Source organism: Falco punctatus, assembly GCF_963210335.1.
Source record: "Falco punctatus genome assembly, chromosome: Z".
Lineage (NCBI taxonomy): Eukaryota > Metazoa > Chordata > Aves > Falconiformes > Falconidae > Falco > Falco punctatus.
This window is the reverse complement of record NC_137586.1, coordinates 65384692-65408275: the sequence shown is the minus strand read 5'-3', so window position 1 is coordinate 65408275 and position 23584 is coordinate 65384692. Positions and strand designations below refer to the sequence as shown.

General features: G+C 40.4%; 1 protein-coding gene across 1 annotated transcript in view; it reads left to right on the top strand.

The window, feature by feature from the left end:
- The window catches only part of SRFBP1 (serum response factor binding protein 1), an 83190-nt gene that overhangs the window by 17306 nt on the left and 42300 nt on the right, over positions 1–23584 (top strand). Inside the window, exons 2-3 of the mRNA XM_080372674.1 lie at positions 10703–10791; positions 11849–11921. Of these exons, the coding sequence (XP_080228800.1) occupies positions 10703–10791; positions 11849–11921 (162 nt within the window). The remainder of the gene's footprint in view (positions 1–10702; positions 10792–11848; positions 11922–23584) is intronic.

Genomic DNA, 23584 nt, shown 5'->3' with positions numbered 1-23584 from the left:
AACAGGTGTAGCTGAGCAGTGTTGTTGTGGTTCAAAAATGGATCTTGGTGTTTTACTTAATGACAAAGCACACTTGCATGCTAATCTGAGTGAGACAGTTTGACAGTTGACTTGGCTGTGTGGCCATAGGATACTGGAGGCCTGTTGATGAGGAATGAATGACCCACAAATGCTGAAGTCCTGGATCTCCTTGAAAGTGAACTGTAGCATGCAAAGAACAACTGGATGGCCAGAGCAGTGGTATGAGGATGCTTGAAAAGCACGTTTAAACAAGTGCAATTTACTAGCCCATTATTTTGAACCTCATGAGGTTCAACAAGACCAACTGCAAGGTCCTGCACCTGGAGTAACTTGGATATTGGAGATACTTGGAGTAACCCCCAGTATCAAAACAGGCTGGGGATTAAGGGATTCAGAGCTGCCCTGCGGAGGAGGACTTTGGGGTACTGGTAGATGAAAAGCTGCCCATGAGCTGGCAATGTGCACTCACAGCCCAGAAAGCCAAGTGTATCCTGGGCTTCATCAACAGAAGTGTGGCCAGCAGGTCAAGGGAGGTGATTCTCCCCCTCTACTTCTGTCTTGTGAGACTCCACCTGGAGTACTGCATCCACCTCTGCAGCTGTCAGTACAGGAAGGACATGGACCTGTAGGAATGGGCATAGAGGAGAGCCACAAAAAAGATCAAAGGGCTGGCATACCACCTCTGCCGTGAGGAAAGGCTGAGAGGGTTGGAGTTCTTCAGCCTGGGGAAGAGAAGGCTCTGGGGAGACCTTATTGCCGCTTTTGAATTCTTCAAGGGGTCTTGTAAGAAAGATGGGGACAGACTTTTTAATATAGCCTGTAGTGATAGGACTAGGGGTAATGGTTTTAAACTGAAAGAGGGTAGATTTAGACTAGGTATAAGGAAGAAATTCTTTGCAATGAAACACTGGAACAGGTTGCCCAGAGAGTTAGTAGACACTCCATCTCTGGAAAAATGCAAGGTCAAGTCAGAAGGGGCTATGAGCACTGATCTAGTTAAGTGTCCCTGTTCATTAAAGAGCAGGTTGTGCTAGGTGACCTCTAAAGATCCCTTCCAACCCAAACAATTCTATGAATATTCAACAGTCCAGTGCTGTGTGGAAGTGAATGTAAATGAGGAAAGGTAGAGAAGAATATAAGGGAAACAGCACTGTGTTTACAGTTTGCTAAAGTTTATTCACTCTTTTACCATACCCTTCTTGTAAACACTTCTACGATGTGCTTTTTCAAGTGCCTGGTATCCTGTGACTGAGACAATCAAACTGATATAGAGTAAGGGAAAACTGTCTGATGAACTGGTTTGACCTTTCAGCTGAGCTGCCAACTGGTTGTTCTGCTGCTGCTTTTCTTGCAAGATGGAGTGATACCTGTTCAAGTGATTTAGTTTTACACTCTGTTGCAGAGGAGTTAGTGCTTAATAGACCTCTTGCTGGCTTCCATAGCAAGGAGCCTTACATCTCTTAGTTTTGTCAGACAAACCAGTCCCTTGATGTTGTGGGCCTTTGACAGAGGGACGGAATTTAAGTTCCATTGAAAATGCTTGCTGAGCTGGTAGCAAGCAGTCAGAAGAGAGACTTCCAGCTCCTCACTGGTGGTTAGGCTACTACTGTGTTTCATGAATTGTGGTAAGTGAAAGGGTGGTGAGTGCTGAATAGTGTGACTTGAGCTCGTTTTTAGGTAAGAGGAGGTTAGTCTTTGAAAATTATACATTAACCTCAGTCATATTTTTAAAATACCCTCTGAAGAGAGGTATAAGTTTGTAAACCTCTTCTGTTTTTTTTTTAACCGCAGTTTCTACAGAAAAGCTCCTATCTTACTTAAAAGTGGAAGAAGAGGAAGCAGCAAATGGCAGTACATCTAAAAGAAAAAAAAAAAAGTAACAGTCACACCGCACCCCTGAACTAATACTGGAAACACTGTTGTTGCCTTTATGGTTTTGTTATGTAAAAGGGGTCATACCCAGTTCTGCCACAATTTTCGTTTTATGATAGCAGTTCAGCTCTATGGGTCTGGATGTTTCATGTCTGTGTAATTCATCCAAGAAAATGGCACAGGTTGTTTGTGAGTCAGTATAGTCAAGGTGTGGTGGTGTGCTTCATATTATGCAGCTAATGTAGAGATACATGGTGTTGCCATGGGAGCATTGCTGTCTTTTCAATCTACTTTTAAAAAGTTCACAATTTGAAGAGAGAAAGGGGAAAAAAACCTCACCACCCTCATTATTTAATCATGTGTGTTCATACTGATAATTCTTAGGTCACTACTATAGCTTCTGCTATTACTGTCTTCCTGTAAAATCAAAGCATAAGGGGGTGTGAAATTCACATGGGGCTTCTAGCTAGAGCTCTGGTCTAATTAAAAAATCCTAGACAGAAATCCATTGATTTGATCTTGGCTGTGTTGACTGCCTTGATAACATCCCTCTGCAACATTCCATGGAAGTATTTTTAGCAGAGTGCTAGCTGAGAGTTTTCAAACTTGTGTCCAGCTGATCAACTAAATCCAATCAGATCAATTAGAAACTGCCTTCAGGGAGTTCTCTGTTTCTGAAGACTTGCAAAAATTCTTATTTCCGTGTGGTGACCTGTGTGCTGATTCATGTAATACAGCATCATTGTGCTAGTTTATCACAGTTATTTCTTATCTGGACATTTATAACTACTGCTGTTTTATTTAGAGTTTAGAAATGTGTCTAGCCAGCTCATGATCCTGGTTTGGACTTGAGACATGAATGCTTTCTGAAGTACTACATAGAGCCTGACTCCATACAGTGAGGCACCGACTTTGAAGCAGTAAATCCATTAAATTTTGGTCTTTGGCAATGAGCAAGTAATTCTAGACTAGCCTTACTTCTCTTGACTATCTGAGATACTTGGAATTGCTTTTCAAAACTTTTAGATGAAAATGATCTTTGCTAGCAGTCCCAGTACTCTATTGTGGTTTCCACTTGGAGAAATTATGCTACAAATGACAACTGTTCTCCACACAGGATTAAATACGGTGCTATATTGAAAAAAGAAACTCTTATTTCAGTGTTTCAGTTGAGAAGGTACAAAGAAAGTAGCATGGGCAGACAGTGGAAGAAGGGTTTGACAGTAACTTACAAAGAGTGTGTGCATTGCTTTTGCTGTGAGAAGGGTGGGAGTGTGCCCAAGTGGGGCAGTGTGCTTTTTCCCATTCATCTTTAGCACCCCCGCTTGGGAGCCTGACCGTGTCAGTGAGTGTCCAGAAGCCTGAGAGGCTGCAGGTGTTTTGCTTTGTGGGTGCCTCCAGCTAGTGGTGGTGTTTCTGCCTGCTTTGGGCAGAAGAATGCAATATTTTAATCCAGGAAAAAGTTGCCTTATGTTTTATGAACTTTATCTATATTTTGTTAGATGTATTGTGTTATAATTCATTCCACTTGGTTCAAATCTGATTGCATGTAGCTGAAGATAGCGAAAGCAAGATTAACACTACATTGGTATGGCCACAGACACTAGCTGAAAAACCTGTGTGTTCCTTAGCACTCTCTATGTTGGGATTTGTTCCTTATATTAAATACAGGAGTAGCTCATTTTTCATAGTCTGGTTGTAATCCATTTCTCTGTCTCCTTCTGTGCATTCTCACTTTGTTCTTTTGCCTTGGAATTAGCTAGCATTCATGTGACCATCAGACAAAACAATTCAGGAAACTGATTTGACTGAAAACTCACCTTGTTTTGGGTTTTTTCTAAGGTTAGGCCGTAGGGAGTTTTTCTTTTTTGTGGATATATTTGTATAAAACTGTTCTGGAACTGAACAACTGAACCCTGATATTCCACATAGGTACATTTACATTGTTCTTGCTGCCTTTACCTCCTACTTATATATGTTTTTATAATGCAAATATATGAAGCTGTAATAAGTCTGACTGGCTATTTTCAGATACTTTGACATGTATAAAATATATGCTGTAATGTAGTGATTCTTTTTCTAAAAAAGAAAAAAAAAAGTAAACTTGGCAATTCCCAGCTTTTCCTAAGTATCTAAAAATCGTTAGATCTTTCAAGCTGACATTCCAGATAATAGAAAAATATTTGTAATGAAGTTCCAGAAACATTTTTTCACTTAGATTATTCACTCAAAAGATTATGTACTATTGTTAGTTCTGGCTAATATGTGATCCAGCTGCAGGTGTTTTGAGTTTTGAAGCTCTGTTGCCAAATAGCACCAAAAATTTAACATTTAGAATACGTTGTTGCCATGGTAATTTCTTGGTTTGAAGACTGCCAAGTAACTATAAAATGAAACCAATGCTTTTGATGTGCTCTAAAACGAGGAAAGGCAAGAAGATCAGTGAGAACATTACTTAGTTCCATGTTTTTCTTGTAGGTGTTGGAGAGACTTTGAATACTCAAATACCTTTAATCTTTTTTCTTAAGCTAGATCTCTTGCTTTGACTTTTGTTGTTGCCTAAATTATGCATCATACACAACTGGTTTTGGTGTGTTTTTAATGACTTTTTCCCTTTCTACTTTTGCAGTGCTGCTTAAACCTGAGGGGGTTCAGAAGCAAATGTCTTAATGCAGTAAAATCAAGAAGCTGTTACGTACCTTTGGGCACATGCAAATATTTTTTTCCTTTTGCTTTGAGCCATTTTAATCTTAATGGATCAGACCATTATTTCAACCTGCTAGGGTTCTCTTGGCATGAAAGGGCTCCATTAGAACTGACCTATAGCTGTACCTACAATTTTGTTTATCACTATCTTCATTTACTGGACCCAGTTTGTGCAGATATGTGGTAATTACTGACAGTGATGTGGTCAGGTATATTTGAAGTAGTTTCTTTCCTGAGACAGAATTTAGGAGGTAGATTCTTGATGTTTTCTCATTGTCATCCCGCTCTGAAGTGTGACCTCCATGTCAGATAAAGGCTGTTAGCCTTGAGAGCACAGGAAGAAAGCGAAGGAGAAAGCAAACTCAGAACTACACTCTTTTTTTCAGGGATCAAGTAACAGAAAAGATGTAAAAGACCTTATGTTGCAAAGTGGATTTGGACATGTCTATGTAAAATTACAGAACGTTGTTAGGAATGATACCTTCAAACTGTAAAGGAATTTTTTTTGTGATTGTGTCTGGACCTTGAAGACAGTCTTCATACAGGAGAGACTTCGCCATGCTGGGGGAGAGGAAGGAGCCCTCTGTTTAATGGGTGTGTGTTTGTACAACACTATGGATATTTCACAATACTGTATATTCTTACAGTGAGGTTTTCCCACTGGATGAGGTTCAGTGCAGTGTCCTTCCTTGAGGAGAACAGTATAATTTGTATTTTCTGGTTGCTTGTACAAGAACTAGGACTAGACTGTGTGCTGGTATAAAGCAGAAGTGGATGAAGAAACTCCAGTCTGCCTAGTGGTGGTTGTTAAGGATTTAATAATTTAAGTGCATTATTGGGTCAGGACCAAAATGTTCAGCACCTCATGGGCTGAAGCCCAAAGAGAACAGTTGTATGTGCTTCAGGCTATTCAGAGGAAGACGACATGGCCATCAGTTTATTGGCTTTCTTGCATTTTGGATAGCTGGGCCTGACTGCGTAAGTAAACTTAAAGTTAAGAAGAATTTAAGATATTCTGGGTCTTTCAGGTATTTTAATGTACATTACTAGCTTTTGTACATGGTAACATGAAAAAAAACACTTTCCATATTGTAAACCTACAGTATTTCAATGTTTTTAAATAAAGTAGATTAAAGAAGTCATGGGCAGAAAGATGTTATTACTTATTTTTTCTCTTAACCCTTTGAATGAATATTTTTTGAAGAATGGTTTCATTTGAAGTTTTTTTTTTCCAGGGGTGGGTTTAGTTTGGTGGGGTATTTTTTGGTCAAGTATAGTTGATACTACAGAGTAGACACGTACCTTTCTTGATAGATTACAAATCTTTAGTCACACTTTCCTTTATTTTTTTCTAATTGGCTGAACACTAGCTTAGTTTGGAGGCATGTTGCCTGTACAGACCTCAAAACAAGTTTCAGAAGTGGCCAAGTATAACATTTTATTCTAATGTAGTGTTCCTTTGAGAACTTTGCTGCTGTTGTCTTAAAAATGTGAAGGCAAATACCTTTGACTAGTCATGTGAATTTGCATGTGGTATTGTGTGTGTGCTGTTACTTTGTCCACATTGCTTAGTGTGTTTTTGTTGCCATCACTGACGTGAGGACTGTTCCATAGTGATTTAGGGTTTTGGAGCCTGAACCAGATATTTTTTTTTTTTTTTTTTTTTTTGCTTTCATCTAAACAAACTTTAGATGTCTCTTAAAGTTTATTGAAAATTTTAATATAAGGGTTTTTTGCAACAGCTTAATTGTGTAGGAGGCTCTTAAAATAACTTTCTGTTCTCTTACATGTGGTTTTTGTCTTGTCTTACATACAATAACCATATCCCATTAATTTAAAAGGGATAATGTATGTGATCAGAAGGCCTTTCCAGTAAGTCAAACACTGATGCAGGCACTGATTTAGCCCTTCCAAGATTTTAGTTAGTTGAAATTAAGTTTACTTTAATTGTGACTGAAATTTCAGTATTTGAACCGAACTATTTTCTTGCAAAAAAACCTAGAAGGAAAATTAGATATCAAAGGTACCATTAAACAACCCAGTGTCAGTTTCTCTCACTTGGGGGCTTGGACGTGCTGAGAATTGGGGAAGACTTGATTGGATTACCACACAAGAGGACAAATTTCTAGGAATGGTTATCCACCCCTCAGAGGCAGGAGCGACCTGTAATAAGAAGGCAGTGCTTTGTTTCTCCTGTCCTCTGCCATAAATTCTGGGTTAAATACAGTGCTTGTGATGCCTTTAAACACACACTTGTTAGATGCATTGTTTGCTGGAAATGATCCCCTTGGTTTGACATGTACCCTCTTGTTCCTTTGTACCGTGCCAAGCATACTCATGCATCCACAGCAGGGCTCTTTTTATTGCCAGATACTGCTGCTGCTAGCAGTGAGTACCCGGAGCTCGTTTCACTTCAGTGCATTAGTGCAGGTTGTGCTGAAGTCAGCAATTCCTGGTATAATCCCCCTCAGTAAGGTGCACTGCTTGGGCAAAGGTAGAGAGCGAGGGAGGGTTCCTAGTCTGGCCAGTCCTTTGCTGATGGCAGGCTGTGCTCATTGCCCTTTCGTGAAGCAGCAGCTACTGTCTGCCTGTGGCTTCAAACAGCTTCTGTGCGGTTGGCTGGCGCACATTGTGTGTTGTGGCAGTGCTTGCTGTAGGTTGCAAGCTGTTGGGATGGTGGAAGCCTCTCTTTGTGGAATACCTGCAACCATGGAATGTTTTACATTTCACCTTTGTTTAGGATCTGTAGTAATATAAATACTTACACTGTGGAAGGCAGAATGCAGAATGGATGTGATTTTTATTCCTAACAATAGCTTTTGAAGCATGCTCACGTGCTTCCAGGCTAGTATGTATTACTGTCAAGGCTTGTTTTTAAAAGTGAGTTCATGTCCCTTATGATTTCTTTTAGATTTAGTAATTTATATATCATCAATATATATTCTTATTTTTATATTACCTTTGGTATTTCTGTTGTATTATCTATTATTCTATATTTCCTATTCTTACTGTGTAAAAATTGTAATTAATAAATAAGTAATCATCAATAAACACAGATGTTTGTTAGTATAATAACATAGTTAATAAATCGTAATGGCTTAATCACCTTGTAGATAATGTTTTCCTGCAGAATAAAGAAGTCTTCAACAAAGTAAAGCATCTCTTCTTTGTTGCAAGGTATCCTTGAAGTGGTTATTTCCACTTACAGTTGCAGGCTTCCTGAATTTCCAGGAATCCTACAATGAGTTCCTACTGATAGAAGAAATTGGTTGGTTCAAGATTTGCCTGTGTTTATAATTATTCTTTTTACTGTATTTACTGTGACCTCTGAGTAGATGAAAAATCCTTACTGCCCAGCCTTAAAGCATTGGTAGGTCTGAACCTGAAATACTGTGATGTGTCTTAAGTTTCAGTGTAAAGACGACTTTTCTTGTTTTCTTAACCTATTTATAAAAAAAATCTTATTATGAGTAAGTATTTGTTGTTATTTTTTAAAATCTACTGGTTCTGGTGGGGGAGGTTTTGACAGTATTCTTTTTTCACCAGGAGGAAACTGGCTCTCTCATTTTGTAACATGAGAGGCAGATAGTTCAATGAGTCCTAGGAGCCACCCTAGGTCTAAGACCCATTGTTTCTGTAAATCTAAAGCAAAACTTTTTTGATTTCAGTCCCAAAGAGCTGACTGCTTTCTTACGAACTTTATGAGTACTTCCAAGAACACAGTTGATGCATAGTGTCCCATGTGAAAGAAGTGGCCATGGATTACATAAATTGATATTCCTAGTCTGCCAAAGAGCAAATACCTTCCTTCATTCCTTCTGTCATGTATCTATCTAGCCTTGGTTGGCTGGCAGTGCAGGAGGCAAGGGTTTGGCTCTTCTAGACCCCAGAAACATGCTGTGTCTGCATTAATATTTCTATTAAAAAATACGTTACAAATACATTAAAATACAAATATTTTTTGAGAGAATGTTAAATATACTTCATGTTTGGATAGACAGTAACTAATATGTAAAGTATGAGTTATTTAAATTCAGATGTGTTTGTAGCTTGTGGATGTTTTTAACAGTTATTTAAAAACAAAACAAAACCAAACAACCTCCCTCCCCAAACTTTCTGAGAAGGCATACCCAGTTTGCATCTGAAGTGCCAAACTCTTTGAACATACATGGTATCTAAGATGTATTCAACCAGAAGATGTTTCCTTTTATTTCTTCCATTTAGAAGAAGGTGTGATATAGGGAGCTGTGTTAATTCCATTCAGTATCTTATAAAAAGAAATGTTCACGTGCTCGGCTGGCAAATGGTAATGTTAAGGATTTCTTCCCTAGTACTTGGCACGTGGACACTTGAGCAGTGCTGCTGTCTAGCAGAGACTTGACACAGGTGCTTTTTGGCACATGGTTTCTGCTATTAATTAAATTAGAAAATTTTGTAGGTAGACCTGTGTGCACAGTTATTTTTTCTAGGATAACCAAGGTAGGTACTGACCTTGGCTGTACCTATTTTAGAACAGGAGACCAATTCTAGGTTAGTCATTCTTGACCCAAGACCTTCTTTGCCTTTTCCTTTCTTTCTGTGCCAGCAGTGCTGCACCAGTACAATTCCCTTCCCATGCTTTTCAGGAGGGCACTGCTCCATACGCTCCTCCTCCGCCCTGGCAGCGGTGGGGTGGGCAGTCAGCATGTGCCGCTCTAGAAATTGTTTTCCTCTGACTGATTCAGCCTTCAGTAGAACCGCTGCTGTGAACAGCTCAAGGCCTAACCGCTTGCTTGTGTTGGGTAACCTAGCTACAAACATAATCAGGTGTGCAAAATATGTCGGGTGGGTGGTTGGTGGGTTTTTTTAATAATAAATTATATAGTCTCACCTTTATGGTCTCTGCACAGGGGATATATACTAGCCAGGCTTTTCACCAGAGGTGTGAAATATTCCTCTGTGAGCTCTGAGGATTTTTTTCCCAGTCTTTTTTTGGTCAAGCTTGATGCAGATTTATAATCCTAATATTCCTGGTGGAACTGACTTGATGGTGCAGTCACCATCAAGCAAACATTTTGGTGTTATCTCTGAGAAACCAGAAAATAAAAGAGAAATCTCAGGTAAAGAACTTCTTTGAGAAAGAGATACCAACTTATTTTGAAGCTTATCCCTTTGGATACATTTTAAGAGAAATTCAGCTTTTTGTCAGGAAGACTGATTTTTTTTGTTGTTTATTTTAATATTTTGTATTTTCTAAGATTAACTGTTAAATAAAAAAGCTTAATAGTGATAGTAAGAATCATCTGAATAAATAAGGAAAGTTTTTGAGTTGTAAAAATGCAAGATTATAAGTCACCGTTTACTCCCTGTATCTCCAAAATGTGCATAGAGAAGACGGTGCCTAGGCTTAAGGTTTCCTGTGATGAAATTAAATAGCAAAAGATTCCAAAGATTTGTCTGTTTATACCATCTATCTAATAATAATTAGAATTCTGTTTCTTTTATTTTGGGGCAAGAAATAAAACATTTGAAGTACATTTTGGGAATAGAGTACTAGGTTGGATACAAAGTTGAGAGACAGTAATGAGCTGGAAATCACTTTTTTATTTTCAACAAAAAACAGTTCAAACATGAAAAAAATTTCATATCTCAAATTCTATTCTAAAATGTTTAGTTTAGAAGTCTCCTTAATCTTTCAAAATGTTTCATAATGAGAATGCTTTTGCATATTACGTACTAATGGAAAAGTACTGGTGCTGTTTCACCTGGACAAAAATAAAACAAGTGAAGGCAGAAGGTGAGTCTTTTCAAACCTCTAGCTCAGTCTAGCTGTAAGAATAATATTAAACTATGGCCAGTTAGGAATGTCTTCTGTTTCGACCTTGGACACATATTTAGACTGCTGGTTATTCTTCCTCTGATGTTTATTGAAGCAACTGGATTTTAAATGAAATCTGAATTCATTTGACCTGGGATTTTGTTAGTAGGTGAATGCACTCTGTTTTAAAAAATAGTTCAACAAAAGGAACTGATTTCTATAATAAGGCAAATGTAATTAATGTATTGTTTTCCTTGATTGGTTTCCATATACAAGCTTTATTAATGCCTTCCATCTTTCTGACAGGTTGTGAAGATGAGAAAAGATGTGAAGAAGGCCAGAGTCCTGACTATTCGCAGACTAACCAGACACATTGGGAAACTGAAGTTGAAAAAGTCAGTTTTAAATATCAATGTTACTTGTGTGTTTTTAAATGACTCGATATCTTAATTGTTTTCCCAAAAATGGAGAAGTGAGAGAAGCATGTATTACATTTTAAACTTAAGGCACCATGATGCATAAATTCTGTTTGTCTTAATTTTACATCACTTTAGATAGAATAAAAATAGTATCTAAAAAACAATTTCATAAAGCAGAATTGGGATAACATTTTTTTTTGAGGGATTTAGTGTATTGGAACTTAATCCAAATCACTTGTAGGATCTTCTACAGCACTTTTAACAATGTCAGATTTGATCTGCTAGGTTATTCTGCTGTTGAAAGTAAGTTATGCAACATTTTCTCACTGCAGTTGTCTTTAAGGTTCTATAGCAAAAAATACTGTTCAGTTTGCATAGATATAGAGGTCATACTTGTTTTTTTAATAATCAATAAACTTAATTAAATAAATAGAATTTAAATTTATTTTAATTAAATGAAACAGTTTAAAATTTATAATTAATTTTAATTAATGACTTGGGGGTTATAATTTTAAATAATTTATTTTTTTAATAATGAGTAAACAGATAAACAACATTTTGTAGATTAAAAGATAACTGGCCCAGAGTAATTTTCAATGTGGCTTATTGGAGACAACAGAAGATACACCTGTGACTTTGTTCAAAGTGTAAATTGCCCATACTGGTCTCCCATGAGTTTAGCATATTGTGCAAAATAGGAAGCAAGGCCAATGATCTTTTAAGTATTATAGATCTTAAAATGTAATTCCAGTTGAGAGATCAGTGTCTCCTGTACATTGTTGATAGGAATTGTAGTTACTGTTTTCTAATGAAATAATATTTGTCTGTCTTACTGTTCTAGTAAATCCCCTGGTTTTTTCCTCTGTTCAGAACAACAGAAGCATTCAACTGTTTGCTAAAATGTTCATTTAACAAGGGAATCTGTTTATGCTCACTCTTGTGATATTTTTATTTTGCTACTTAGTTTTAGCGCACAGGGAAATAAAGTGAACAAAACCCAGATTTTTTTAATGAAGACAGACTTCATTTGCAGGGGTTCAGAAGACTTAAAATTGAAGAACCAAAAACGAGTTGAGAGATTAATTGAAGAAATCCATGCCATGAAGGTAATACCATGTTTAGATATTTAAATATTAGAGGCAATTAATTTTAGTTAGGAAAAAGCTTTGTCTGTTTTCTGGGACTGTACTACTGGAACTTAACTGAAATATTTCTAGAGTCAGCTTGGTCATTAATGTAACATAGCTGGAAAATTATGAATATTTGCATATTTCCATGTTTGTTTGCCACATCAATCAGAGGTGTTATTTGATTCTCAAGATTGCCAGGCTAAACATGAATTTGTTTAGAAATGCATGGTGCTTGAAGTTTTTACTGTAACAGTTAAAGTGCAGAAATTAAAGTTCTCTTGCAGCTCAGGAGTATGGAGGGCATTTTGTGTGCCTGACAACACTGCATCCTTATTATCAGTTATCTTAGCTTTAAGTATGATGCTACTTGTATTTTACTTTCAACTTCAAAGTTCTGTAGTAGTTTGAAATCTTAGCTGCAAGGAACTGGTAACACTTGAGTCAGACCTTTTTTCTCTTCAGCCTAGCTGTGTTCCTGTGCAGCACAGGAGTCCTGTATAGGCCAAGATAACTTTTCACGTGAAATGGGTGGGGGTTTTGTTTTTTCTTCATGGTTATAGTCATTAAATCACCCTTACCGTTCTGTTTGGTTTGGGTGGGTTTTTTGGTTTAACTTTTATTTTTCTTTTTCTTCCCTGATCCTTTGGGGTTTTTAACATTTTTTTGTAGTTTTTCTCCCCTGATCCTTGCGCAGATCTTAGTCTTCAAGAAAGCTGGTAACTGGAAAGCCTTCTTTGACTCATTTATATATGCTTTGTGCCAGATTCACCAGGTGGAATCATAGGGGTGCTCAGAAATCAATAAAGAGGAAAAGAAAATGGGTGGCACTATATTAAAGGGTAAAGCACTGGTCAAAGAACATGACAGTCTTATTGAGGCATTCTGCTTTTCTGGCTTGCTATCAGTCTTAAACTTGGTCTTGTGACTTTTTTTTATGACATTTATGTGTCTATTGGAGCATGATGAGACTTCTGGAAACGTTTCTCAATTTGTATGAGTAAATATCAAGTGATAATGTGTGGTGTAGGACTGAAGCTCACAAGCCCATGTTTTACAGGGCTTCCATGAGCACTCCTGAGAGGGTTTTACTGCAAGATCCATTTTGCATGTATCTTCCAGAAGTGTTTGATTTGTCCACATTGTGCTTTTCCTTCCAGGATTGGCTAGTGTAGACATCTTAAAGGCTATGTGCACTCAGGACTATATTGGCCAAGTACATTCAGGCCATTTCTTCAGTTGGTGTTAATGAGTGCAGGACTTGTAAGTGTTAACTTTAAGGGTGATTGTCAAGGGAGGACAGATTTGTGATCTGGAGAGCTGAAAGCAAACAAATTTTGCTTTGAAATAGTTTTATTAAAGGGAGGAGTCTTCAAAGTGAGCAGCTGAGAAAGAGGAAAGGCTCTCCCATTTCTCAGGCCGGTAGCTAGTAAATGTGCTCGGTTATCTGAAATTGTGCTGTAAGTGGTCTTTATTGTTAAAAAAAATGCACTCTTGTATTAATTATATTTCTATAGCAAAAGGATTGGCTTTTGGTGGGTTTTTTACTTTGAAAATGAACAAATAAGACACTTACTATCTCTACAATGTATTTGTTTCATAGACAAAAGAGAAATTCCTATTTCTTATGAAACAACCTAAAAGGCAGTAGTTGTTTACATATTTTCACTACTTGATTTCTAGAGTAAGACAGCTTTTTAGAGTTGGAATAGAAAAATTTTTCATTCATCATGGAAGAGTAACAAGACAGTTTTCACAGAAATTGTTGATATTATTTAAGATAGGGGGAAATTTTATGTTGGTATAAGATCACTCCTGTCAGCCTTTTGTCTTAAGTTACTGATCATAGGATTCATAAAGAACTCTTAGCATAACCTGAATGGATATTTGAAAATTTTTAGGAAATAATGGACAGATTAGAAATTGTGAATGAAGCAAACTGGTAAGCAGTCTACGAAGTTCCAACTTAGAGCAGGCTTGTATTATCCAGTCTATTCTAGCAGTTTCCATGTGTGGATCTCAAACATTTGTCAGAGGAGATGCAGATCCTTTCAAAAGTGGTTGACTGTGTGCAGAATATAGGAGTTGATAATTTTCCATGTAACATGCAGAAATAGTACATAAATTTCTATCTTACTTGTTTTATCTAAAAAAAAAGCCTTCTTGCTTACTGAATGTTTAGTCTGGAGGAGTATAGCAAGCTGCAAAGAGAAGTTCAATTGAAAAGACAAAAACCAGTAAAAACAATTATGCTAGCCATTACTCTGGTTTGGAGGAAAAAGCAGATGTTACAGCAGAGTTTGACAGCATGTGTATTTTCAGATCAAAAAATATCTTGAGATTGCTACTTAAAACTTCTAGAACTTCTTTATTGGTTGGACAAAAGTATGAGGGGTTGCTATAGACTGAAGAAAATACATCTTTGAAAGAAAAGGCAAATACTACAATTTTTCCTTCATTTTTCCCAGTTGTCAAAGATGGCACACCTTTTTCTAAATAGACATTTTTCTTTTAGTCAGGAACAAACTCAGACTACCTTTCTCCTGCTGCATATCCAGAAAAAAACCCCACCAACCTTCTGGGGACTGCTGGCAGGAATAGTCTTTTGTGAAGGACTTCATATATCCTGATGACCTCAAAAGCCACAAGAGGAGGATTCCCTTTCACAGAGAATTTGTTTCAAGCTCAGGGAAGAGAGACTGAAATTCTGGGACCTTCACACTGTTGTCTGTTTTACTGAAGGTTTTAATGTGATGGCTTAAGTTTCTTTTACTCAGGAAAATAATCTGAGGGGTTGAAATCTTAATAAATGAGAATTCCTTGTCACCTTAAGAATTACATTTCTGCATTCAGCTAAACCCACAAACCTTTTGTAGTAGTTCATTTACTGGGGGAATCTGTTTCTTGGTCAGCACAGTGCCTTAATATGGCTGCTGCCACTTCATGGAAACTGTTATCTTTCATCCAGACCGTAACAAAAAAAAAAATATAAAAAAAATTAACTGATGGTTCATCTGTTTTTAGATTCTGGCTGCCTTCAGCTCAGCAGGACTTGTAAGAGCTGCTGTCCTTCTGAATGAGGCAAATGTGACCTTTGAATTATAAAATCTTACCTTCTCTTTCTAGTGTGGATCGTTACTTATTAAGAGTCTGATGTTATAAGGAGGACATAATGCATACAATTATTTGATAACTCTTGTCTTATCACTAACTTTCGGAGATGCTTTTTTCCTGTCTTCAAGTAGACTCTAATTGGACACAGCTGACATAATTTCACTGGAAATAGATTTCCTTAGGAGTAGGATGTAATTAGATGCTCACTTTTCAGTAAATACTGTGTCTGTTTACTTTTTTTTTTATATCCTATACATAGTCACACATGCATAGTTCTACATATATTGAAAACTTCGGAACTGGTGCTGGGCTTCTGTTACTTGAATTTGCAAATAGCATATATTGTTGTATTATTGTTGGAATTATGTTTAATTTTTGATTTTATATGTTTTCATTGTTAGAACTGGAGATTAAAAATAACTTAATTGGCAAGTACAATTAATAATTTCTCAAGCACAACAACCAGAAGTAAACATTGTGGGAAGTGAGAACAGTTAAAAATTGCAGCTACGTGGATGCAGGAACTGGATTAATTGTTTGCAGGAGTTCTCAGTGCTATTGGAATAGTACACTGTTTTCTGAGGCCTTCAGATTTTGTTTTGCCAAAACTGTTTAAAGTATTTATTTAACGATTCATGAAATACGAGAATAAGGAACAGTATGATCCTTTCTAGTCCTTCTAATACGATACTATTTTTTTTAATATAAAATTGTGTATACTTACAGGAATTTTTTTATTTGTTCATCAGGGTTGATACTTTCAAAATGGATGAATTATCCATTGTTGAGTACTTTTAACCATATTTAGGAAGCTATGATACTATAAAAATTTCTTTACACAAAAGTAACTGTCTAGTGATGTCTTAGCAATGTGTAGCTTATCTTGAATTGTTTCAATTTCTTGACTGAAATTAGGTTTGAATACAACTTTATATGTAGGTTTTGCTGTGTATTTAGGAGTAGTGTTTGCCTTTACCTTACAATGAAAACCGTGGTATGATGGCAGGTGTTGCTACAGCAATATCGTGTTTAGAGGATGCCTGTTAATGAAGTACAGAAGAAAGGCTGTTTGCAGTGCTTGAAGGGAAATATGTCTTCCATTTGTTGTGAATGGGCAAAAACATGGGCAGTTGTTTACAACCATTGTTAAATGGCTTGGGAAGACACTTCCTTGGTCCTGAAAATAATCACTGGAGAATTGGATAAGGCAGTACAACGTTCTTGTTTACATACACATAAAACACAGTAATTATCACAGAATAAAGAGTTTAGTACGAGAGATACAGGGGGGAAACAGTGTTTCATTCTAAATTATTTTCTCTTAACTTTATATTTTAGCAAGATATGAACAGGAGTAAAGTATGAACTCCAGTATTATTGTCAAGCTTTTGAAAGCCAAATTGTTACATAAAGGTAGAGCTTCAGTCTGAAGGATGTTTTCACAGTCTTTGCCCTTGGAACAAAAATTGTCTTATTTCATGAAAGTAATAGTGATATGGATGAGAAAGGGCTTTTGCTTAGGACTGGGTAACTGATAATTTTAGAGTAGGTCAGCCTAAGGAGCTTGATAGATCTTTCTTCTGTCATCTTTTCGCATGGAATTTTTGTCTCTGGAAATGCCCAGCTTTTTCAGAAAGCCTCATCATTTTCTTCTAACAGTAGTGGTGTCTTTTTTGGTTAATGCTTTAATCCTGTAGCCTTGGTTTCACTTCACATTTCACTGTAGAATTGCTTTGAGTAAGAGTGAGGACTAATTCACATGGAGTTTTGCTTTTTCTTTCTCCTAGTGTATGTTTCCCACAACAGTCTTCCATATTTTCATTCATAGTAGATAGCAGACTTTCCTATTACTATTACAGAAACTTTAAAGCTTTTTTTGAAAGATTGATGGAAAGCTTTTCAAATCTAGTGTAGTCATCTTAGGAACGGTCCTTGATGCTTCTCATTAAAAGGCAGAGGCAGGGGTGGTCCAACTTGCACAGTGGTGTGGGTCAGATGCCACTTACAGACCATTTCATGGAAGCTAGAAGGAGTAGAACTCAGTCATTTAGCCCTCCTTCAAAGGAGCAGTGCACATCCTTGCCTTGGCAAGTGTCTTGACTTGTTATCCATACATGATGCATTTCTCTCCAGTAATGCAGGAAACTTGGTGCTTTGGGTGGTGGATAGATCCATGTGTGCATTGCTTGGATGTACATGTGCAAGAAGTCAGGCACTTTAATGAGACACTGAATTTTGCTGCTTATGTTCTCGATAGCACATTGTACTTTGTCAATGACTTTATGTGGCTCTTCTAGGTAATACATGCATTGTAAGGCAGATAATTTTTATTTTACGAGGTCTGAATATTCATTCAGATACCTCAGATTCTGTCAGGGCTGAAGTAGAAAGCTCTTCCCAGTAAGAAACTATGCAAAGAGCGCTTAACACAGAAGATAGCATGGATAGACAGTGTGTTCCTAAGCCCAAACACAAAAAGGCAGTCCACCAAAGGTGGAAGCAAGGACATACTACCTGGGAAGAATATAGTGACACTACCTCAATGCACAAATAATGTTAGAAAATAAAAAGCTTAGATGGATTTCCAACTAGTGAGGAATGTGAGGGTCTGCAGGAATCATAGAATCATAGAATGGTTTGGGTTGAAAGGGACTTTAAAGATCATATAGCTCCAACTCACCTGTCATGGGCAGGGGCACCTTCCACTAGACCAGGTTTCTGAAAGCCCCTTCCAGCCTAGCCTTGAACACTTCCAGGGATGGGCCATCCACAGCTTCGCTGGGCAGCCTGCTCCAGTGTCTAGCCACCCTTCAGAGTAAAGAATTTCTTCCTAATACCTAATCTAAATCAACCCTATTTCAGCTTAAATCCATTACCCCTTGTCCTATCACTTCATGCCTTTGTGAAAAGTCCCTCTCCAGCTTTCTTCTGTAAGTACACTGGGAGCAAAAGTAAAGCTAAAGGAAAATAAGGGTCCACAGTTCAGTGAGAGGCTATGGAAAAGGGCGAGATATTCAGGGTGGGGGTTTTTCTCTTGTTTTTTACTGGTTTGTTCTGCCCTTCGGCTTCTCAGTTTCCAGAGCCTACAGGCAGAGTTTGTGGGAGTGAAGTGTTACCCACAGCAGAAAATGATGCCATTAAGGAATGCATAAGTCAATTGGGCCTGTACAAGTCCATGGGACCAGATACCTTATACTTGGGATGCAGAAACAGCTGAATTATATCATGATGAGGCTGCTTTCATTGTTTCTGAAAGGTCACAACTGAAAAAGGTTACTGATGTTTGGAAAAAGGCAAACATCCTATCAACTTCCAGAAGGAGTATCTGAAAAAATGCAGACTGGTTAGTCTCAGCTTAAATCTCTGGAAAAGTTGTGGAGCAAGTTTTTCTGGAAGCCAATTTCAGGCACAGGAATCAAGCACAGGAAGATGACTGGGAGTAGCCAGAATGGATTTACCAAGAGTGAATTGTACCTAACTGACCTGATCCCGTTCTGTGATGAGATAATTGTGCAGACAAGAAGGAACCAGCAGATGCTGTGTACCTTGACTTTTAGAAAAGACTGTGACACTGTTTTATGTAATCTCCTTATAGCCAAAGTAGGGCCAGGAAGACAAGGAAGGGAAAGTTGCCCTTTGTGTGAGAGAGCAGCAGGAATTTATAGAACTCTGCCTTGAGGTGGATAATGAGCCAGTTCAGAGCATAAAGGTCAGCACTAGCAGCCAAACATAATACCTTATCTACTGCACATACCCTGATCAGAAACAAGTAAAAGAATCACAGCATCATTTAGGTTGGAAAGGGACAATCACTTTCCTAGTCCTGCTGGCCACACTGTTTCTGATACAGAGATGAAGACCCCCTTCCAGATGACTTCACGCACCCCATCCCCTCAGCAAAGAACAACTTCCCCGTGTTACGCAGCTCCCGCCATGCTGGGAATTTGTATCCAAAAAACCACTTGTATTTCTTAATCTGTTCTACTGATTACCTCTAATTTCTGAAGTAATTACATCTTTTGGGTTTACTTTTCTTTGAGATTTGCTGGGTTTGAAAATCTAGCAAAAATACACATTACTAAAATCACTGAACTTTTAACTGACTTTCAGTATTACCAGCAGAATCCAAAAATGATAGTGTTGTTTTAAAAATAATATTTCAGAAGTTTCAAATTAGGAAAAAAACCCACCTTTTTTTTTAATGTCACCAAGAGAGAACTGTTCTGGGATTCATGAATGTTGGAATGTGGATTCTGAACATAGCTGAGGGACCCCAGAGGCAGATAGTATTGGGGTTTTTTTTAGGTTTGGGCTTGTTCTCAGGTAAATAATAGAATCATAGAAGCATTTAGATGGGAAAAGGCCGTTAATTTCATCAAGTCCAACCATAAACCTAACACTGCCAAATCCTGCCATTAAACCATGTCCCAAAGTGCCCCATCCACACATCTTTTCAATACCCCCAGGGATGCTGACCCAGCCTCTTCCCTGGGCAGCCTGTTTGTTCCAATGCCTGACAACTCTTCTGTTGAATAAATTTTCCCCAATATCCAAGTTAAACCTCCCCTGGCACAACTTGAGGCCATTGCCTCTCATGCTGTCATTTGCTACTTTGGAGAAGAGACCGACCCCACCTGCCTACAGCCTCCTGTCCGGCAGCTGTAGGGAGTGATAAGGTCTCCCCTGAGTCTCCTCCTTTCCAGACCAAACACCCCCAGTCCCTTCAACCGCTCCTCATCAGACCTGTGCCCCAGCCCCTTCCCCAGCCCCGCTGCCCGTCTCTGGACACGCTGCAGCCCCTCAATGTCCCTCTTGCAGAGAGGGGCCCAGACCTGAACACAGGGTTCGAGGGGCGGCCTCAGCAGTGCCCAGTGCAGGGGGACGGTCACTGCCCTGGTCCTGCTGGCCACACTGTTTCCGATACAGAGATGAAGACCCCCTTCCAGATGACTTCACGCACCCCATCCCCTCGGCAAAGGACACCTCCCCCGTGTTACGCAGCTCCCGCCATGCCGCCCAGGGCAGTGCGCACGTGTCCCGTGCTGTGGGCTGGAGCACCGTGGCAGCCTGCCCTGTCAGGGAGCCGTGTACCAGCAAGGCCCAGCCTTGGGTAGTGTCCAGCCTCCCCGGTGCTCCTCACCAGCACCCACAGCGCTGGCGCTCTGCCATGGGTGCCCTGCCTGCCTCCTCGTGCCCCTGCCTCCCACCCCCTCCCAGGCCACCCCGCGCTCCATCTGGCCCAGGTCTGGGGACCTGCCCCAGCCCCTCAGACGGGGCGAAGGAAGCCCCTGCACCACCTCGGTGGGGCAGAAAGACCTGCTCACACGTCCACCCACCCCACCCCAAGGAGGTGGAGGTGGAGGACGTGGCTCCCAGTCTACAGGCCGGCACCAAAGGTGCCGATGCTGCAGACGGTGACGCGGGTGGGAGAAAAGGGAGGTGGGAGGATGGCCCTGCGCTTCTGTGCGCCTGGGCAGCCACTTTCCACGTCGTGTGCAAGGAGGCTTTAGGGCAACAAAATGCAGGGCAAGAGAGGAAGGGGGGAACCCCAAAACGGAAAGGGGCAGAGGCAGAATGGCTTCCCCAGGCAGTCTCCTGTCCCGTTACAGAGAGGGTCCAGCCCGCTTTGCTTTCCAGACTGGGCCCGTTAATGCGTGGCTGCACATGCTGTCCCCTGCCTGTGCTGGTGCCAGCGCTGGCCAAAGCCCCCTCGCCTGGCGCCGCTTGCTCCACCACCAGCTTTCCCCCATGGCCACGCGCACCCTGCCCAGGGCGTAGGCAGGACCTTCTCCAGACCACTGAAAGAAGCCTCGTGTCCACAGCCTCTTGCAGAAGAACAGCACCACTAGCTGCTGCAGCAGTGTAAACCACAGGTGTCGAGCAGTCCAGGAGGTTTTTGGAGAGGGCTGATGAGAACTCTCTAACACAGGTGATGGAGGAGCCACTCAAAGAAGATGCTCCCCTGGACCTGATAGATACAAGGAGGGAAGAACTGGTCGGCAAGAGGAAGGTCAGGGGCAGCACTGACCAACTCAACTGTAGAAGGGAGGTATGCGAGGTGGAAACAGAGACAGCTGGCCGGAAAGGAATATAGAGACGCTGTCCAGGTGTCCACCTGTAGTTGAACATGGCGAGGGACATGAAGGGCAAACACAAAGGACTTCTGCAGGAAACAGCAGCAGCCAAAGGAAGACTAGGCAAAACGTGGGCCCCCTGGTAAGCAGACGTGAGATTTCTGATAAAGGACATTAAAAAGGCCAAGGTAGGCCATCATTCTCGATTGCAGTCTTTAGTGGCAAGAGTAGCCTTCAGCAGTCCTGGGTCCCTGAAACTAGTGGGGAAGTGCAGACCAAGGGAGATTTGCGGTTGTTGGAGGAGGATCAGGTTAGGGAACATTTAAACAAAGCAGACATACACAAGTCCATGGGACCTGCTGGAGCGCGCCCGTAGTAGAGGAGGCTGGCCCTTGTTGCCAGTGTTGGTCACTTTTGAGATGTCCTGGTGGGACCAACTTGGGGTGTGCGGGCAGAAGGCTCTTGACAGCTGGGAAGAAGGCAGTGTCACTCCTGTCTTAGGAAAGGCAGAGTGGAAAGTGAGGGGTACTGCAGGCAAGGCAGCATCTCCTCAGTTGCTGAGGTGATGGACAGAGCAAGTAACACTGAAACCCATTCACAAAACCTAAAGGACAAGCAGCTGATTGGGCATAGTCAGCATAGATTTGCAATGGGCAAATGACATTTGACGGACCTCGTAGCCTTCTACGGCGAGGTGAGTAGTGTGGTGGGTGAGATGCACAGTGGTTGTTTTTCTGTAGTTCAGTAAAGCTTTTGACACTGTATCCGGTAACATCCTCACAGACAAACCGAGGGGGCAGGGACTGGTTAAAGGGACAGCGAAGTGGGTCAAAGACCGGCTGGACTGCTGAGCAAAAAGAGTTTTGGTGTCAGCACGACTGTGTACCTAACTGGAGGCCAGTAACTGGTGGTATAGTGCAGAGTTCAGTGCTGAGGTCGTTAGTATTTAACATCTTCACTGACAATAGGACAGAGCGTGTGCTCGTGAAGTGTGCAGAAGGTGAAGAATTGGGAAGAGTACACCAGAAGGTTGCTGCCATTCAGAGGGGCACGGTCAGGCTGGAGAAAGGGCAGAGAGGAAATCTCTTGAAGTTTAGCAGAAGAAAATGTCAAGCCCTGCCGCTGGGTAGCAGTAAACTCTTGCAGCCATCTATGCTGGTGACTGACAGTCTGGAAACCAACTTTGCGTGAAGGGACCTTGGTGTCCTGGTGGACACGAGCTGACCGTGCGCAAGCAAAGCAGTCTTATGAGAAGGAAGGCCATCAGTCTCCTGGGTTACATGAGGAAAGGCATTGCTAGTAGGCTGAGGGTGGTGATCCTTCCGCTCTACTTGGAACTGGTAAGACGCATCTGAGGTGCTCGGTCCAGCTCTGGTGTCCTGAGTGCCGGAAAGACATGGACATCCTGGATCAAGTCAGATGAAGGGTCATGAAGATGACTCTGGGACTACAGCATCAAGGAGCAGGTGAGAGAGCTGGGACTGTTCAGCCTTGAGAAGGCTCAGGGGGATCTTACCTGTGTGTAAAAATACCTGATGGAAGTAGTTGTGCTCACTGACAGGACGAGAGGCAGTGGGCACAGACTGAAATTGAAGAAAGTCTGTTCAAGGTGACAAGATCAGTTTTTCACTGTAAGAGTGATTAATCACTAGAACAGATTGATGAGAGAATTTCTGAAGTCTGCGTCCTTGGAAATACTCAAAACTTGTCTGTATGTAGCACCAAGGAATCTTTTAGTGGAGTTGCTTGAGCAGGTGTAGTTGGACTAGGGATAGAAACTGTAGTGGGAGTAGTACTCCAGGCATTCCTTTGCAAACTCTACAACTCTTGGAATCTGTGGAGAGAGATGAAGTGGAAAACTCGGCAATAAGTGTGGGTGAAAATCTTTCAGGTCTGTCAGGTTCAAGGGATTATGATCAGTGGTAGAACATCCACATGGTTGCTGGTGACTAGTGATGTCCATTTAGGGGTCTGTGCTTGCAAAAGTACTGTTTGCTGTGTTAGTAGTGCCATAAACTATATGGGTTGCATTCACTGCAGGTTTGTGGATGATACCAAGTTGGGGGACATGGATGATATCCCTGAGGGCAGGGCTGCTATTCCGAGGGATCTGTACAGAGTAGAAAAAAAAGCTGAGAGGAACTGCATGTAGTTCAAGAGAAGCAAATGCAGTTTTGTGTCTGGGATGGAGTAGCTCCATGCAGCAGTCCAGGCTGGAGACTAGTTGCATAGAAACCAGATTTGTGGAAAAGGATCTGGGTGTCCTGATGGACAGGAAGTTGAACACAAGACAAAAATGTGCCCCTGTGGAAGGGAACTCCAGCTGCGTTCTGGGCTAAATTAATGTATCTGGCAGGTCCAGGGCAGTGGTTCTTCCCCTTTATTTGGTTGTGGTGGGACTGCAGCTGGAGTGCTGTGTCCATTTCTGAGTTCTAGTAAAGGAAAGACATGGAC